A 19,279-nucleotide genomic window follows, 5' to 3' on the forward strand; every position below is an offset into this window, starting at 1 on the left:
ACTTGGCCTAAGAGATATGGGATTTCTCCGTCCTTGGAGTATATTGTCATGGGGTTAACTATAGATTCTGTTCAGGATCATTTACTCTTCCGGTGGTGCTTTTGTGGTGTTTGGAAGACTTCTCAGTCCTGGGTGATACAATCAGGCCTCTGTGTCTAGAGCTCTCAGTATCTGCACAGATCCAGGGGTGGGACTTATGATGAAGTCAGGCTTTGTGGTTCTAGAAGTTCTGTTCACTCATTGTCATTTTAATCCATCTTCTGTGGTTGGTGATCTTGGTCTTTGCACTGAACCTAGGATGGCACCTAGGATAGCGTCTTTCTTTGTGCTTCCAGAAGCCCCATTCCGTTACAATGGTCTCTGCCAGACCTTTGGATCTGGGGATCATGTTTATTGTGCAGGTCGTAGTTCAAACCCTAGACTAGGGCTTTTTTATTGGTCCCAGGCTGTATACAGTCTGGTCATGGTTCTAGCAGCCAGTCATCTGTAACTCGCGATCTTGGCTTTTGGACCTACCAAAGGGTGACAAGTCTTCTGATTTTGTCTTGTCATTAGCTGGTAAGGTAGGATAACCTGCACTTAGGTCAAGTTGTTCCCATTTTCCTCGTTGCCAGGATATCATATTAGAGCTGGCACTTGTTGGTGACCCCGCAGTATTAAGGCTATCCAGGATGGGGATTTGTTTCCTGCAGCAGTTGTGAAGAACTGTGCCGTTCCTATGTCTGGGATCCAGGGTTCAAGGCTGGACGGATGGTATCTAGTCGCCTGGGGTCTAAGTTGATTCCACATGACATATTTTCAAGGTAGGAGATATCCCTGTAATACCTTTATTTAAACACCAGGATTACAAATATGATTATAGTTGTGTTTCAGTCATGTAAAGAACACCCCTCTTCACCAGTGCAAGATTCCCAACACCAATATCCCAAATCGCCCTCCTCCCCACCCCACCCCCACCTGCACTCTAGATAGACTTTCCACTTCCCACATTCATTCACATTGTTATGATAGTTCTCAATGTAGTTATTTCTCTAACTCACTCATCACTCTTTGTGGTGAGCTTCATGTCGTGAGCTGGACCTTCCAGCTCTCCTCTCTTTTGTCTCTGAGAATTATTGCAAAAATGTCTTTTATTCTTAAAACCCACAGATAAGTGAGACTATTCTACATCTATCTCTCTCCCTCTGACTTATTTCACTCAGCATAATAGATTCCATGTACATCCATATATAGGAAAAATTCAAGACTTCATCTCTCCAGACTGCTACATAATATTCTATTGTGTATATGTACCACTGTTTCTTTAGCCATTCATCTGTTGAAGGGCATCTTGGTTGTTTCCAGAGTCTGGCTATTGTAAATAGTGTTGCAATGAATATTGGTGTAAGGAAGGAATTTTTGTATTGTATTTTTGTGTTCCTAGGGTATATCTCTAGGAGTGATATAGCTGGATTGTATGGAAGCTCAATTTCCAGTTTTTGGAGGAATCTCCATATCACTTTCCATAAAGGTTACACTAGATGGCATTCCCAACAGAAGTGAATAAGAGTTCCTTTCTCTCCACATCCCCACCAGCACTGCTTGTTCTCATTCTTTGTGATGAGCACCAATCTCTGTGGCATGAGATGGTAACTCACAGTTATTTTGATTTGCATTTCCCTGTTGCGGAGATGATGTGGAGATCTTAGTGATGTAGAGCATTTTTTCATGTGCCTTTTGACCATTTGTATTTCTTCTTTGTCAAAGTGTTTGTTCATTTCTTCTCCCCATTTTTTGGTGGGGTTAGATGTTTTTTTTTTTTTCTTGTAAAGTTTTGTCAGTGCCTTGTATATTTTGGAGATTAGTCCCTTATCTGATGGGTATTTAGTGAATAGTTTCTCCCACTCAGTGGGTGGCTCTTGAATTCTGGGCACTATTTCCTTTGAAGTGCAGAAGCTCCTTAGCTTAATATATTCTCATCTGTTTATCTCTGCTTCCACTTTTTTGGAGATTTCTGTTTCCTCCCTAAAGATGCCTTTAGTCTCTGTCGTGGAGTGTTTAACCTAAACGTTGTTCTATATAATTTATAGTTTCAGGTCTGATATCAAGGTCTTTAATCCATTTGGATTTTACCTTCTAACTGGTGTTAGTTGGGGGTCCGTGTTCGCTTTTTTGCAAGTGGCTAACCAGTTGTGCCAACACCACCTGTTGAAGAGGCTTTCCTTGCTCCATTTAGGAAAAAATAGTGTTCTAAACTCATCTGTTGACAGTGAAATTACTAAAAACAATTTGACAGCTCAGTGGGAATTTGGTAGGAAGTTACTGTGTCCAGTTGTTTTGCTTGAGAATATTTCATGCCTACACAAAATAAAGATTTCAGTAATCTAAATTACTTAATTACATTTTGTTTGAAGAAAGTCTTCTTGGAGTCAGAAGTCAAGAGAAAAATAAAAAATTGGCTTAGCAAATCTTTTGGACAGTTCAGTATTTCTTTGGCTACATGATGCAGGCAGCACACTCCTCTGGCTCTGCCCTTTCTGGATGGGCCGACTTGCCTCTAAGGGTGGGGAGTCTTCCGTGGATGAAGCCTCACACAGGATCAAATGTTAGGCCCGAGCACGCAGCAGAGAAGACAGTCCGGAGAGAAATGCTTGCTTCTGTGATTCAGCACAGTTCTTAGTGTGATTTTTTTCTTCTTGTTGCGATGGTGTTTTTTTCTTAGAAAGAGCGCACGGCCACATAGCGAAGCGGAGCCAAAGTGCTCTGCTGGAGCCTCTTTTCGGCCCACTCCCAAGAGGTTCATGCAACAGGATAGTAGACAGACACACACAGGCAGCACTCACAGTTTTTCACAGTCGGGCCCCACTGGGCAGGCGTAGTTTCATGGATTTTCCCAGCCTGACGTCACAAACAGGGGACCCGGCTTCTGCAAAGCATACGTAGACGGTTTTCTTGTTATGGAGTCCCGCCCTGGAATTGGCCTCTGGGAGAGCGAGTTTTCTGGAGCCTCTTTTCGGCCCACTCCCAAGATGTTCACGCAACAGGATAGTAGACAGACACACAGGCAGCACTCACAGTTTTTCACAGTCGGGCCCCACTGGGCAGGCATAGTTTCGTGGATTTTCCCAGTTCAGTATTTCTTATATTTGGTGTAGTTATGTTGTCATAGTAGAAAATTACTTTATGTTGGTGAGTTGAGATAATTTTTACTTTTTGTGTTGTGCAGACAAAATATTTCTCTAGACAGCCAGACAAAATTTTGTATTTACAAACTTCTAGGGAAGAATAATTTTGCAATTCTAAACGTTAAGGGATTGAGGAGGAAACATGCCTTGCAAGTGGCAAACCCTGGTTTGATCTCTGGTACCATGTATGAACCTCCAAGCCCTTCCAGGAGTGATCCCTGAGAGCAAAGCCAAGAGTAAACCTCGGGTATTGCTTGATGTGGCTTCCCCAAAGAGTATATAAGGAATACACATGTAAAATATGCTTGAGGAATGATTCACTATTAGAGTGTGGCAGTCCTCTTGAAGCCTGAAAAAGGAATCTGGATAGGTTTTGTTAATTGGCCTCTTTTTCTGATTCTTTTTAAGTTTGTTTGTTAGTTTGTTAGACCTTGTTAGATCTTTGTTTGTTAGACCCATGTCAGTAGGGGGAGAGGAGTGCAGTTAGGGCAGAGAAGCATCCACTATGCCTATGATAGTTGGAAATGAGCATTCTAGAGAAGAACTGGGTGCTGAAAGGAGGTAAAGTGATAAGCATGATAACTCTTAAGTAACAATATTGCAAACCACAGTGAGAGATTGGGGGAGGGAGGGAAGGAATGGAAAATTATGGGAAAGGAGGGAGGGTCTGGGAGGAGGGACTGTGCTATAGAGGCAAGCAGGGGAGCAGGCAGTGGGGAGGGTGTGAGAGAAACTGAGGACACTGGTGAAGGGTGTTGAACTGAAACTCAATCATGACCAATTTTGTAACATATATGATGATTCAATTACAGAATTTATTTATAAAATACAAAGAAATGAACAACACCAACAAAAAACTAAAGACCTACTGCCTTTGGTATTGCTAAGCAAGACAATTAGATCTTAGCTTTAAAAAATTTACAACTCTAATTCTGGTGGTGGAAATACCACTGATTCAATGCCACTATGGACCTCAAATATTACTGTGAAAGAATTGTAATTCACATTGATCACAACAAAAATTATTTAAAAGGCAAAAAGAACAAATACACTGATACTTATGTTCTTTTCAACAAATGAAGAAGAAAGTCATGAGTGTATTAGCACAGCTCACTATTAACAAATATTAAGTTTATTAACTAAAGACATGGAAAGAGTGAGGACTGGAGAATAGATTCTTTAAAGGGTAAAAGCATATTTTAAATCAGTCCTCTGGAGAACTGGAGAGGCAGTTCAAAAATGAAACACATGTACCACATGTGCCTAACCCCATTATTGCAGCATTACATGGTCCCCAAATTACTTCTGGGTGTGCTCAGCACTTGTGGAGTGAAGCTAGTATTCGCCCATCTTCCTCTTTCTGGTAAATCTTTTGATATGTAAAAGCCCATCTGAATTACTCTCAATCTTCCCTTTCCTGGTGTCTGGGTATTGGTTTAATAAAGAAAGAGGCAGTTCTGGTTTTGGGGCACAGAGATACCACCAGGCACTGACTGGTTCCATGGCTCTCTTTAGACTGGCATGACTAATTAATTCTTCGTGATACCCTACTTCTTCAGACCCATCTCATGAGTTTTAGAAACATGGTGCCTGGGGGGATCTCACAACCTGTGGGTTTTAGTTTACAATTTGCAACTTTAAATTCTGGAGACTTCCATTCATTCTCCATCTTGGAGATTCACTGCATGTGTTCCTGAAATGTAATTAATACTCTTGGTTTTGATCCCGTGGAGAAGCTCACATCCTCTTTGAACATGAACTTCTCTTTGATTTTCCTTTCCCCTTTTCCTTTATCTCTTTCCATCCCCCAAATCAAACTGTTTGACTTTAGGATTCCTCACCTGAAACTCTTTCCTGGAAGGAAAGATGCTTTACTTGAAGTGCTTGGAAACACCCAGAAAAACTGCAGAAGTTAGAAGAACTCTTCCTAAGAAGAGTAATTCCTTAAAATTTTTTTTTTAATTATGGACACTTTTGAAGTTGTCCTTTTATGTAAAGTTTCAAAATGTTCAGTTTTTCTCAAGTACATCTTTGAAATTTGTAATCGTTATTTTGCATTAAGTTTTTTTTTTTTATGGTTTTTGGGCCACACCCAGTGACGCTCAGGGATTACTCCTGGCTATGCGCTCAGAAGTTGCTCCTGGCTTGGGAGACCATATGGGACGCCAGGGGATTGAACCGTGGTCCATTCTAGGCTGGCGCTGGCAGGAAAACACCTTACCTCTAGCGCCACCACACTGACCCCTGCATTAAGTTTTAAAAGGCATCTTTTCCTAGTCAGTATTATAAATAGTAACTTTATATCTTTACTATTTATGTGTAACCTTTTCTAATATAAACTTTAAAATTCTTTTCTTTTCCTGTTAAAATATAGACGTGTCAATATCTGTGTTCGTTTTGGAAATGACCTTTCAGATGCTATACAAGTGTTGGATGAAGGGTGTTTCACTACTCCAGCATCTTTGAATGAATTAGAGATAATTTGGAAAGACTACAGTTTAGTTCAAGAGAAGATTCGGACCTGTCAAGATTTGGTAGGTCGAGAATTTTTCTTAGTTAATGATGAAGATACAGTGTTATACATCAAAACTATAAAAGTTGACATGTCTTAACAGCGTTACCTATACTTCATAAAGAGGAAACAAAACATTTGGAATTTTTTTCTTTACCTCTCACCAACTGTTTGATTGTGAATAATAATAGATGGTATGAGAATTTAATAGTGAACTTAAAGGCGAATTTTTTTCACCATTTTATTGTGAAGAAGAGTTGGCTTAGTTGGCTTGAAATTTTAACTTTTACAGAATCTTACTAAATTTGGTTTGTTTCTTTAAACTTTTAAACAACAACAATAATAATAGATTTAAGTACCATGATTATAAGCATGTTTGTAGTTGGGTCTCAGTCATAAAAAAGAACACCCCCTTCACCAGTGCAACATTCTCACCACCAATGCGCCCCGCATCCCCCCTTCTTGATTCATTTTTATTGCTTTGCTGGAAATGTTGGGAGATATTAATGATTTTAGATAAATGCTTAAGAAAGTATTTTCCTTTCTTTCATGAGAATTTGACTTTTGACCTAATTCCTGGTCTTCCTTTGATAAGTTGATAGCTATCTAGACCCTTCATTAGACAATATATAGTTTAGATAAATATATCTCCATTTGTTAAATTTTTTTTGCAGTGGGAGGAACTAGAAACTAGAAGCGCTTGGTGTAGACTCCTGCAGCTGGCATTCCCATTCAATATATCTGGAAGCTGTTTCTGTAAAAGAGAGTCGCTTTTGACAGGCATTATGCTTGTAAATTAAGATGGCTTCCATGGGAAGCTATAATGGGACTTACTTTCTAATCTAAGTGGCATGTTTTATATTCAGTGTTGTACTCTCATTATTTTTATTATTATTACATTTGGGGGTGCCACACCTAGTGGCACTCAGGGTTTACTCCTGGCTCTGCTCTCAGAAATTACTACTGGCAGCCTCTGTGGACCATAAGGGATGCTGGGAATTGAGCCCAGGTTGACCACTTGCAAGGCAAATGCCCTACCTGCTTTGTTATCTCTCTGGCCCCAATGTTTGAAATTATTTGACTTAAATAGTGGTTATTTCTGCATGTGGGATTGTACCTTGAAAGATTTTTTTTTTTTTTTTTTTGGTTTTTGATTTTTGGGCCACACCCGGCGTTGCTCGGGGGTTACTCCTGGCTGTCTGCTCAGAAATAGCTCCTGGCAGGCACAGGGGACCATATGGGACACCGGGATTCAAACCAACCACCTTTGGTCCTGGATTGGCTGCTTGCAAGGCAAACGCTGCTGTGCTATCTCTCCGGGCCCACCTTGAAAGAATTTTTCTCAGTACAATACCTATTCTGTCCAGTTTGGTAATATACTATAGGCTCAAATCTACAGAATTGTTATGCTTTTGGAAATTCCAGGCACATTTTATATGGAGAAGCTATTAGGTTTGAGTATTGTACATATTTAGACCTTAAAGTAGTCACTCCTTAAAGAAGAAAAAGTAACAACAAATTTAAGTGTTTTATAAACTTTTTCTTAAAATCTTTCAAATGGGCATTTGTGCTCCTATTTTATGTGTCTGAATATCTTTATTACACAGGTAACACATAAATCAAAAAACTTAACCATATGACATATTTTTTACAGTTGTTTAAAATTAAAAAGATTTATAGATGTGAAACAAATTTGGTGGCTTGGCAGTTTGACTAAGGTTAAATTGTGGCACTGGGGCCATTTCTATTGGAGGGTTTGGGTATGGTGATATGGAGTGATATGTATGATTCATGCGGCAAAGAAAAACACACTCCCACTCTTTCTGAGACTGCCACAGAGGTATCAGTTAGGCCCAGACTATCTGGGGAGTATCTGTGGCATTATTTTCTTTTGGAGCTTGCTAGAGAAGTGGGGCTGTTTTTCTGCCAGAAAATGGCAGATGTGGGCCGAGACTCCCTGAGGCCATTAACAATATTTTTTTGGTAGTTTGAAGATATGAAAGTGATCAGAACAGAGAGTAAGAGAGCTCTAGCATACCTCTAGGACTTGGTATTCTTCTAGAAAAAAAGTGATTTTTTTTCCCTAAAGCAAAATATTTTCCCCAATACTGCTAATGATCAGTAATTATTTTAGGCTACATTTACTCAATTTGTGATACCAGAGAGTAATTAATTGGACAAATACAGAGCTATAATTGTGGCTTAGAGTTACTATGCTTTAATTTCTTGTATTAATCCTAATCTTAGTGTTGTTAATATTGTCTATTTTGTTTTTTTTTGGTGGGGGGAGAGGGGCCATATCCTGCGGCACTCGGGTTATCCTGGCTCTGTGCTCAGAAAATGCTCCTGACAGGCTTGGAGGCTCCATATGGGATGCCAGGAATCAAACCCTGGTCCATCCGGGTTGGCTCTGTGTAAGGCAAATGTCCTACTGCTGTGCTATCTTTTAGGCCCCAATATTGTCTATTTTGGACAGTTCTTCAACCTGTCTTTTTTCTTTTTCTGACAGAAATTCTTGTTTGCTTGTGATTTTAAAATGGTCTTGTTGAGTATACCTAAAAAGTGTATTCTAAAATTCAACCTTTTAAGAGTATGTGTCAAACTCACTCTCTCTCATCCCACCCCCAAAAAAGTCTGGAGCAAGGTAGCACACTCTCCTTAAATGTGGCTGAACCAGGTTCAATCTCCAGCAGTTTCCTGAGCCCTACCAGTAGTGCTCCTAGAGCAAAGATGTTTGGGAATAAGCCTCAAGCATCACAGGATGTGTTTCTGGAAAAAAAATGTATGTGTCAGACATTGCTATAGGTAGTGGTAACATGTATTTATTTAGAACATGATCTTATCTCTCTCTCGAGTATAGGACTGATTTAAAAATAGTTTCCATGTATCTTAATAGATACTACAAGCACTATAATATACTATCAGTATTGTACTAAAGATAATATTTATAGTTTGTAATACTAGTTCCAGATATAGTTATGGTACATTGGAGATTATGATATTTTTAGGGACCATACTTGGCAAGAGCCCAGTGGCAAGATCCCTAGTGGGATTTTGGGGGTGCATCCTATAGTTCTTGGGGATCATGTGCCTGGGATTACTTCAGTTATCAGAACCATCTCCTGGGCCTTAAAATATTGGAATTAGACCCCAGGGAAATTTCATATCCTGAATCTTGAAGGATAAATAAATGAAGACATTCAGGGTGAGAAGGAAGTCGGAAGGAGGCAGTATGTAATTATAGGGGTTTATACTTTTTGAAGGAGAAACATTACTTGATGCAGCAATAATGGGAAAAGTAAAGAGATTATTGAACTAAAATCTCATTTTTAATTCAAGAAAGAAGAAAAACACTTTTTCATTTTGGTGATCTCAGAGAGGTGTTTTTCCTAATGTATTATTTGACTTGGGAAATGTAACATTACATTTTATTAACTTTATGGTAATTTTTAAATAGAAATTAACATGTAAAAACTGTACATAAAAGACAATGATAAAAAAGACAATGACGTTAATAATAGTCTTTATTCCTCTAGAATGAAGGACAGATTTTGATTTTGGAAAGAAATGATGTGCAACAGAAGCTCGTCATGGCAATTGAAGATTTTATTCTGGAAGTAGATGAATTACCATTTACTAAACGTTTGCAAACATTACAGGTTGGAATTTAAAACATTCTAAACTCAACAAAGTTTTATTACTATTTTAAAAGATGAAATTCATGTTTATTTTGAAATTTCAGGTAATGCCTATGGAAAAGTTCCTACGTTACTAATTTTTAAAAAATTAAATTTTATAGTAATATAATCGTTCATGAATTACAATTTTGTATTAATATTATGTTTATATCCAATGTAATGTGTCAATGAATTATTTGATAGGGTACATGAACATTACTTGAACATTATCTTATGAAGTAATAATGCATTAAAACATTGCATTGTAAGTAGGCATAGAAGGAAAAATGCTCAAATTTGCATTTGTTTTTTTATCATCGGCTCCGAGTTGGCAGCCAAATCTTCATTATTTTCTTTTATTTTTAAATAGACATACAGTGTTCCAGAACCAATCCTACCATCAATGTCAACCCCTCCTCTACCAATATTTCTAGTTCATCCCATGCCACCACCCTGCGCCTCAGCCTATTGTTAAAATGGGATAATTTTTAAGTTTGATTGTTAAAGTTTGGGTCTCATTATCTCATTGTGTTTACTCTGTTGCTTGGATATTTAGTTCAGTCCTTTCTTTTTTTTTTTGGTTTTTGGGTCACACCCGGCGGTGCTCAGGGATTACTCCTGGCTGCCTGCTCAGAAATAGCTCCTGGCAGGCACAGGGGACCATATGGGACACCGGGATTCGAACCAACCACCTTTGGTCCTGGATCGGCTGCTTGCAAGGCAAACGCTGCTGTGCTATCTCTCCGGGCCCTTAGTTAAGTCCTTTCTTAACCCCACCAGAACACCAGATTCACTTTGGCTCCATCTCCTGACATTTCACATTTGTCTTTCTCCTTCTCCACTCAGTTTATTTTCTTGTCCTCACTATCGTTTAGGGCCAAGAGTGTTCTTGACAACCCCAATTTAAACCTTTGCATTCTTTCATGTAGTTATTCTAAATAACACATATAAATACTATCACCCTGTATTTATTTTCTTCTGGCTTCATTTAATATAATATCTTCCAGTTCCATCCATGTTGCAGAAAATTGCATGACTGCATCCTTCATCATAGCTGTATAGTATTCTGTTGTATATATGTACCACATCTTCATGCTCCACTCATGCTGTTAAAGTCCTAATTCTTCAGTTTGACATCCTATGGGCACCTGTTGTATTAATTATTAATTATAAAGCCCTAGTGTTGTGGGGTGGAACCTTTCTCAACTCAGCCCGGTGCCTGCAGCCCCATTAGATGGTGGGTCAGTAGTTTGCAGGGTGATGGTCGAAAAATTCACAAAGCAGTCAGATGAAGTTTCAGGAGAAATCCAGCTTTATTACAAGGCCTCAACTGCTATGTGCCACATGGCTTCTAAGCAGCCACTCTCCTGCTCCTCTGCATCCATCCTAGCTTCAATGCATTATTTTCTAGAACAGCATTCACTTGGAAAATTCAAGGTGACCAAAGAAAGCAGTATTAGGCATGTGAGTCCCTACTGCAATGCTTCTAGAGAAAATCAAATAGGATTACATGTCAGAGTTAGGCAGAGGGATCCTGATTCTTGAGTTTTCTGGAATTTAAGGACCCATATCAGTGGTTAGAATACAAGTAGCTATATTTACTTCAGTCATATCTTGCTATCTCAGCATTGGCTTTAATTTGGAATGAGTAACAATGACAGTTATTCTATGTATTAATATGCCTTTTTCACTAACTTTTAAGAAGCATATTTAACATTAAAGCATTTTCTCCTTAAGTCTTCATACATTTTTTAATTTATTTTTCATTTTATATCTTTATTTAAACACTTTGATTACAAACATGATTGTAGGTGGGTTTTAGTCATATGAAGAACACTACCTTCACCAGAGCAACATTCCCATCATCAATGCCCCAAATCTCCCACCTCCTTACTCCCCTCCACGCCTGTATTTGAGACAGGCTTTCAACTTCCCTCATTCATTCATGTTGTTATGAAAGTTGTCAGTGTCATTATTTTTCTAACTGCACTTACCATCTTTGTGGTGAGCTTCATATTGTGAGCTAGACCTTCCAGCCCTCATCTCTATTGTTTCTGAGAATTATTACAAAAATGCACTTTATACTTTTTAAAATCAATAGATGAGTGAGACTGTTCTGTGTCTATCTCTTTCCCTCTGACTTATTTCACTCAGCATAATAGATTCCACGTACACCCATGTATAGGAAAATTTCATGACTTCACCTTTCCTGATGGCTGCATAATTTTCTATTGTGTATATCAGGGGTCTCAAACTCACTGCCCGCGGGCCATTGGTGACCCTCCGTACAATATTTTGTGGCCCGCGGCTGGCCTTCAAATATCGCAGTGTTTGTGATTATTCGCCTACCAAATAATCACAATAAAAATCGCATTAAGGGGCTGGAGAGATAGCATGGAGGTAAGGCGTTTGCCTTTCATGCAGAAGGTCATCGGTTCTAATCCCAGCGCCCCATATGGTCCCCTGTGCCTGCAGGAGCAATTTCTGAGCCTGGAGCCAGAAATAACCCCTGAGCACTGCCGGGGTGACCCAAAAACCACACACACACACACAAAATCGCATTAATAAGAAAAAAATTGCATATATCCCCAAGATGGAAGGACATTCATTCCAAAATACATATGCACCCCACTATTTATTGCAGCACTCAGTATAATAGCCAAATCTTGGAACCAACCTCGATGTCCAACAACAGATGAATGGATCATTAAGATGTGGTACATATATACAATGGAATATTACATGGCAGTTAGAAATGATACAATCACAGACTTTGCAGCAACGTGGATGGACCTAGATCATGTTATGTTAAACGAAGTAAGTCAGAAGACAAAAGAAAAACACAGAATGGTAGCACTATTCTGAAACACCTAGAATACATAAAAAACAAAAAAAGGACATTGAAGAAGCATAACTGCTAGAACCACAAAGAAAGACTCCATAAACTCCATTCCCTGATCTGCACAGCCACCAAGATCTCTAGAAACAGGTCTGATTTTACCATCCAAGATAAAGTAGAAGTCTTCCACATACCACGAAAGCAGCAAGAGGAGAATAAATGATCTATTTTTTTGACGTCTTTATTTTGGTGTGGAGATTACGGTTGATGTCTCCAATATTATTTTATTTTCTTTCTCTTTCTTTTTTGCACTTGAGTATGATTTGATTTCAGAACCGAGATTATTGTGTGGTGCCTGTCTTTATTGTTGTGGTGCTTATCGGTTATTTAATTCGATATTTTTTTGTGTGTGTGTGTGTGTGTGTGTGTGTGTATTGTTGTGGTATTTTAATTACTTTTTTCACATCCTCTCTCAAACTGAGGTTGGAAGCCTCTAGACAGGACTCTGCCTATTTTCAGTATATTTGATTTTTGATTGAGAAGAGGACATATTAGGTGATGGGTATTCCCCTGATTTAATGTGAATATGTACCCAAAATACTACAGTGAAAGATATGTAAGCCATTATGGAAAAAAAATTGTGTTTTTAATCAGAAACTTTCTTTGACTTACATGTATTATTATTATATTAATTATATTATATGTTATGTTATGTCACTATATTATGTTATATTAGTAAAAAAAAAAAAAAAAAAGAAAAAAATTGCATTAAACATTCGCATACCCTGAGCAGTTCTGTTCGGGGTATGCAAATATTTAATGTGATTTTTTTCTTACTAATGCGATTTTTATTGCAAATATTCGGTAAGTGAATAGTTGCGAATACTTTGCGCCTAGCGAGACGTCATTTCCGCTGCTCCTGCCCTCTGTCCCTTGCATTATCAGAGGCGTAAGTGAGAGAAGGGAGAGAGGTTTATTACAGAATTAGATTTTGTCATACCTTCATCAAAGCCTGACTTCATCAAAGCCTGCAGTGAAGAGAAAGATTAATGATGAGCACAGACAATTTCAGGAAAAGTGGGAGACGCAGTGTTTCTTTGTTGAGCACAGGGGCATCCCCACATGTCTTATTTGCTCAGAGAAAGTTGCAGTGCACAAGGAATACAACTTAACATGCCATTATTCAACTAAACATGCTGAGGAATGTGCAAAATATCAAGGAAATGAGAGAGCCAAGTGGGTTGCCAGTCTTAAAACATGTCTAATGAGGCAACAAGATTTCTTCAAGAAAGCAACCAAAGAGAATGTTGCATCAGTCGAAGCTAGGTACATGGTTAGTGAGATGATTGCGAAGGCAGGGAAACCATTCATACAAGGAGAGTTTGTTAAAAAATGCATGTTACAGGCTGCAAGTATTATCTGTCAGGAAAAGAAAGGTCATTTTAGCAAAATCAGCCTTTCTGCCAACACTGGTAGAGCGCATTTCTGACATGTCAAGTGACATTTATCATCAATTATGTGAGAAAGCCAAATGTTTTGATGCATACTCAGTTGCTCTTGACGAGGACACAGATATAGCAGACACTGCACAGATCACAATTTATGTCCGTAGTGTTGATTGCAATTTTGAATTGACAGAGGAGCTGCTCACAATAATTCCAATGCATGGCCAGACCACTGCCAATGAGATATTTCGGCATCTGTGTGATACCATTGAGAATGCAGGTTTGCCATGGAAGAGGTTTGTTGGAATAATAACCGATGGAGCACCATCAATGACAGGGAGGAAAAATGGACTGGTGGCACTTGCTCAAAAAAAAATTGAAGAGGAGGGTGTAGAGAAGGCCATTGCTCTTCACTGAATTATCCATCAGCAGGCCCTTTGCAGTAAATGCCTGCCATGTGACAATGTGACGTCTGTTGTTGTGAAATACATCAACCAAATGAGATTCAGGGGCTTAAAGAACAGGAGGTTCCATGCTTTTTTAGAGGAAATTGAGTCAGAATATGGAGATGTGCTCTGTTTCATCGTGGTACATTGACTCAGCAGGGGAAATGTCCTGAAAAGATTTTTTGAGTTGAGAGAAGTGAAAGCCTTCATGGAGGATAGGAATGCTGTTTCTGAGTTGAGTGATCACAAATGGCTCATGGACTTAGCTTTTCTTGTTGTCATCACACAGAAGCTGAATGTACTAAACAAGATGTTACAAGGCTCGGGGCAGCTTATCAGTGCTGCCTATGATAACGTGAGAGCATTCTCCACAAAATTTGTGTTATGGAAATCCCAGCTCTCTCAGACAAACCATTGCCATTTCCCAGCATGCAAGGCACTTGTGGATGCAGGCATAGCATTCAGTGGTGAGAAATATATTGATGCTATTTTTAAGTTAGAGAAGGAATTTGATCACAGATTTGTAGACTTCCAAAAGCACAGAGCCACTTTCCAAATTTTTGTGGACCCCTTTTCCTTTGATGTGCAAGATGCCTCTCCTATGCTTCAAGTGGAGCTCATTGACCTGCAATGCAACTGTGATCTCAAAGCCAAGTTCAGGGAGATTAGTGGAAAAGCAGACATGCATGGGCAATTTTTGAGAGAATTGCCCCCCAACTTTCCTGAGTTTTCCCAAATGTTCAAGTGCACCATGTGCCTTTTTGGGAGCACATATTTGTGTGAAAAGTTATTCTCCACATTGAACTTCAATAAGTCAAAGTACAGGTCTAGACTTAATGATGATCATCTTCAAGCCATACTGAGAGTCTCAACTGCTTCCTCTAAAGCCAAATGTGATTCAGATTTGTGAGAAGAAGTGCTGTCAAGTCTCTGGCAGCATGGAATAGGCAAAAGATGCCATGTTCAGAAGAACTGTTCATGATCTTCACTCAATGTTCTATTCATGTTCAGAAGAAATAATTAAAACTGTTAATAATGACGTTTGAGGACCTTTTTTTGTGTAATCCCTTATGCAGCCCTGCCTCACCCCGACTTTGCCTCCTGCGACCCCCAGGTAAATTGAGTTTGAGACCCCTGGTGTATATGAACCACAGTTTCTTTAGCCATTTATCTGTTGAAGGGCATCTTGTTTGTTTCCAGAGTCTGGATATTGTTAATAGCACTGCAATGAATATCGGTGTGAGGAGGAGATTTTTGAGTTGTATTTTTGTGTTCCTAGGGCATATCTCTAGGACTGGTATAGCAGGATCATATAGGAGTTTAATTTTCAGGTGACTGAGGAATCTCCATATTGTTTTCCATATAGACTGGACTAGATGGCATTCCCACCAGCAGTGAATGAGAGTTCCTTTCTCTTCACATCCCCTACAGTACCGATTGTTCTTGTTCTTTGTCATATGCGCCAGTCTCTGTGGCATGAAATGGTACTTCATAGTTGTTTTGATTTGCATATCCTTGATGATTAGTGATGAGGAGCATTTTCTCATGTGTCTTTTGGACATTTGTATTTCTTCTTTGAGAAATTGTTCATTTCTTCTCCCCATTTTTGGATGAGGTTAGATGTTTTTTTCTTGTTAAGTTCTGTCAGTAACATATATATCTTAGATATTAACCCCTTATCTGATAGGTATTGGTAGAATATATTCTCCTATTCTGTGGGTGGATTTTGTATCCTAGTACTATTTTCTTTGTGGTGCAGAAGCTTCTAAACTTAATATAGTTCCATCTGTTTATCTCTGCTTCCACTTGTTTGGAGAGTGCTGTTTCCTCAAGATACCTTTAGTCTCAATGTTATACCTACATGTTGTTCTATATTCTTTATAGTTATAGGTCTAATGTTAATATCTTTAAACCATTTGGACTTGACCTTTGTGCATGGTATTAGATGGAGATCTGATTTCACTTTTTTTTGCAAGTGGCTGATCAGTTCTCCCAAAACCACTTGTTGAAGAGGCTTTTCTTGCCCCATTTAAGATTTCTTGCTCCTTTTTCAAGTGGGGAACATTTTCTGAGAATTCAAGCCTATTCCACTGATCTGAGGTGTGTCCTTATTCCAATACCATGCTGTTTTGATAACTATTGCTTTGTAATACAGTTTAATGTTGGGGGAAATTAATGTGTCCCATATTCCTTTTCCCACGGATTGCTTTAGCTATTCATGGGTGTTTATTGTTCAAATGAATTTCAGAAGTCTTTGATCCACTTCTTTGAAGAATGTCATGGGTATTTTTAGAGGATCACATTAAATCTGTACAATGCTTTGGAGAGTATTGCCATTTTAATGATGTTAATCCTGCCAATCCATGAGCAAGGTATATGTTTCTAGTTCCTTGTGTTCTCTCTTATTTCTTGAAGCAGGGTTTTATAGTTTTCCTTGAATAGAAATCACTCCTGGCAGGCTCAGCGGACCATATTGGATACCAGCAATCTAACTGAGTCTCTCCTGGTTCGGCTGCAAGAAAGGCAACTGCTCTACCGCTTTGCTATCTCTCTAGCCCCATCAAGAGTGATTTCTGAGCACAGAGCTAGGAGTAACTCCTGAGTACCATTGGGTATAGCCCCAAACCCAACCCAAACCAAACCAAAAAACTCAACTTCTGACTGATATACCTGGTTCCAAAATAACATTTTTTTGGGGGGGTGGTCATACCTGCTGATGCTCAGGGGTTACTCTGGCTCTGCTCTCAGAAATTGCTCCTGGTTTGGAGGACCATATAGGACTTCAGGGATTGAACCGAGGTTCGTCCTGAATCAGCCGCATGCAAGGCAAATGCCCTACCACTGTGCTGTCGCCAGCCCATGAAATTAATCTTTAATGAACCAAAGAATCTTTAATTTATTTAATCTTTTTTTTGTTTGTTTTTGTTTTTGGGTTACAACCTGCAGTGCTCAGGAGTTACTCCTGGCTCTATGCTCAGAAATCACTCCTGGAAGGCTCGGGGGACCATATGGGATGCTGGGATTTGAACCGATGACCTTCTGTATGAAAGGCAAATGCCTTACCTCCATGCTATCTCTCCGGCCCCTTTAATTTATTTAATCTTAAAAATATTTTTTTAAGACTACTTGGTTACCTGGTGCCAGAACAGTCTTAATTTTCTGAGTCATTTTTTCTCTGACAAAAATGTTTGTGTTCCATATGTATGAATGCTTTGTCATCATTTTCATTTTTTCTTTTTTTAATCTCTTTATTTAAGAACCGTGGTTACAAACATGTTTTTAGTTGGGTTTCAGTCATAAAAAGTATGCCCACCCTTTACCTGTACAACCTTCCCACCACCAATGCTCCCCATCTCCTTTCTCCTCCACCCCCGGCCATCTTCAAGACAGTTATTCTATTTCTCTCACTCACTACCATTGTCATGATAGTTGTTGGTGTAGTTATTTCTTTAACTGTACTTACTACTCTTTGTGGTAAGCTTCATATTATGGGCTCGTCCTTCCAAACCTCATCTCTAATGCCTCTGGGTTTTATTACCGTTCCTTTATTTTTCTTAAATCCACAGTTGAGTGAGACTATTCTGTATCTATCTCTCTCTCTGTAACTCATTTCACTCAGCATAATAGTTTCCATGTCCATCCATTTCATGTCTTTTGTTTTCCTGACAGCTGCATAGTATTCCATTATGTATATGTACAGTTTCTTTAGCCATTCATCTGTTGTCAGGGATGTGGGTTGTTTCCAGATTTTGTGTGTTGTAAATAGATCTGCACTGAACATAGGCATGCAGAGGGCATTTTTATATTGTGTTTTTGTAGCCAGGAGATAGTACAATGAAGAGAATGCTCACCTTGTACTTGGCTGACTCAGATTCAGTCTCCGGAACCTCCATAGGGTCCCTAAGGCTCCACCAGGAGTAATCCCTGAACGCAGAGCCAGCAAACCCCTTAACACAACCAAATGTTTAATCCCCCCCCCCCATCAAAGGTTCTTCACTACATATGGCTTTCTTCTCTAGGCCAGTGTTTCTCAGAGTTTTCCTGTCCATGGCTTCCTTCCTGGACCCATATATGGGTTGGCTCCCTTGTCCTGTGCCATGGTTCCCCATTCCTATTTTATCTGTGTGTTTTATTGGTGTGTCCTGAGTGCTTATAGCAGACCATATGTCCTCCATGTGAGACACTTCTCTAGGGCACCAGAATTTTCTTTTCCTCTGGAGTGGACCTCCAAGTGGGACTCAGGAGGTCCTTGGGCTTCTCTTTGAAATTCTTCTGGCCAGCTGGGGCTGGAAGTTCAGTATGAGGACAATTGCTTCTATTCCAACGTGCTGAGGGTTTATCTGGGTCATCTTTGTTGGGGTCTGCTGGACCACACACCTCATTATGAGGCCAGTATCACTTGACATAAGTAAACTTCTATCTTTGTCTTTCTCTTGAAAAATTAGCCCAACAACCATATTATGAAGAATTTTAGATTTATATTTATGTTTTGTATCAGTACCTCATAAGTATTTTCTGGGCCTTCAGGACCACTAGAACTACATAACTACATTTGGATATTCCAGGGAGACAAAAAAAATACTGGGGACTGTAGGCTGCACTCCAAATCTTTGATCTTCCTTCTCCTTTTCTTCTTGGCCTCACAAACAGTGCTTTTTGCTATAATTATCAGCCATTTGTTATAGAGGGCTACATGCTATAGAACTAGGGGATATGGTGTGACTTGGGACTTTTGGTGCAGGGAACATTAGAGCTACCTGGTGGTACTCAGAGGCTATCAGGGTTATAACCTGCAATGTTCAGGAAGTCGTATCATGCTGGGAATCAAACTGGGATTGGATGCATGCACTCTCAAACTCCTCAAATCATAAGCTTTATGTACTATTTTTCGGCCATACCTGACTGTACTTAGGGCTTCCTCCTGACTGGGAGCAATCTGGGTCTTGGGTACATTAACCTACATAAGTCATAGTTGCTATAAATTGGCCTATTTCATGACTCCAGTCAGATTTGGGTGAACCTGAAATAGACTTCAGTGTCATGCTCACACTGAGGTCCTCCAGTCCTAACTTCAATAATGGTACATTTGTTAGAATTTGTAACAAAATATGTCCTAAAGGACAGACTAGGACCTAAAAGTAGAAAATCTAATCAGATAATCAAGATTTGTTCAGCTGTGTGCCATTTTTTCTTAGC

The 19,279-nt window shown here is 39.2% G+C and overlaps 1 protein-coding gene across 2 annotated transcripts in view; it reads left to right on the forward strand.

The window, feature by feature from the left end:
• The window catches only part of STK31 (serine/threonine kinase 31), a 109,503-nt gene that overhangs the window by 37,146 nt on the left and 53,078 nt on the right, over positions 1-19,279 (forward strand). For both annotated transcript variants that reach the window (XM_049781438.1, XM_049781439.1), the window contains exons 9-10: positions 5,539-5,698; positions 9,213-9,335. In XM_049781438.1, the coding sequence (XP_049637395.1) occupies positions 5,539-5,698; positions 9,213-9,335 (283 nt within the window). The remainder of the gene's footprint in view (positions 1-5,538; positions 5,699-9,212; positions 9,336-19,279) is intronic.

Source organism: Suncus etruscus, chromosome 10 (assembly GCF_024139225.1).
Source record: "Suncus etruscus isolate mSunEtr1 chromosome 10, mSunEtr1.pri.cur, whole genome shotgun sequence".
In the NCBI taxonomy this organism is placed as follows: Eukaryota; Metazoa; Chordata; class Mammalia; order Eulipotyphla; family Soricidae; genus Suncus; species Suncus etruscus.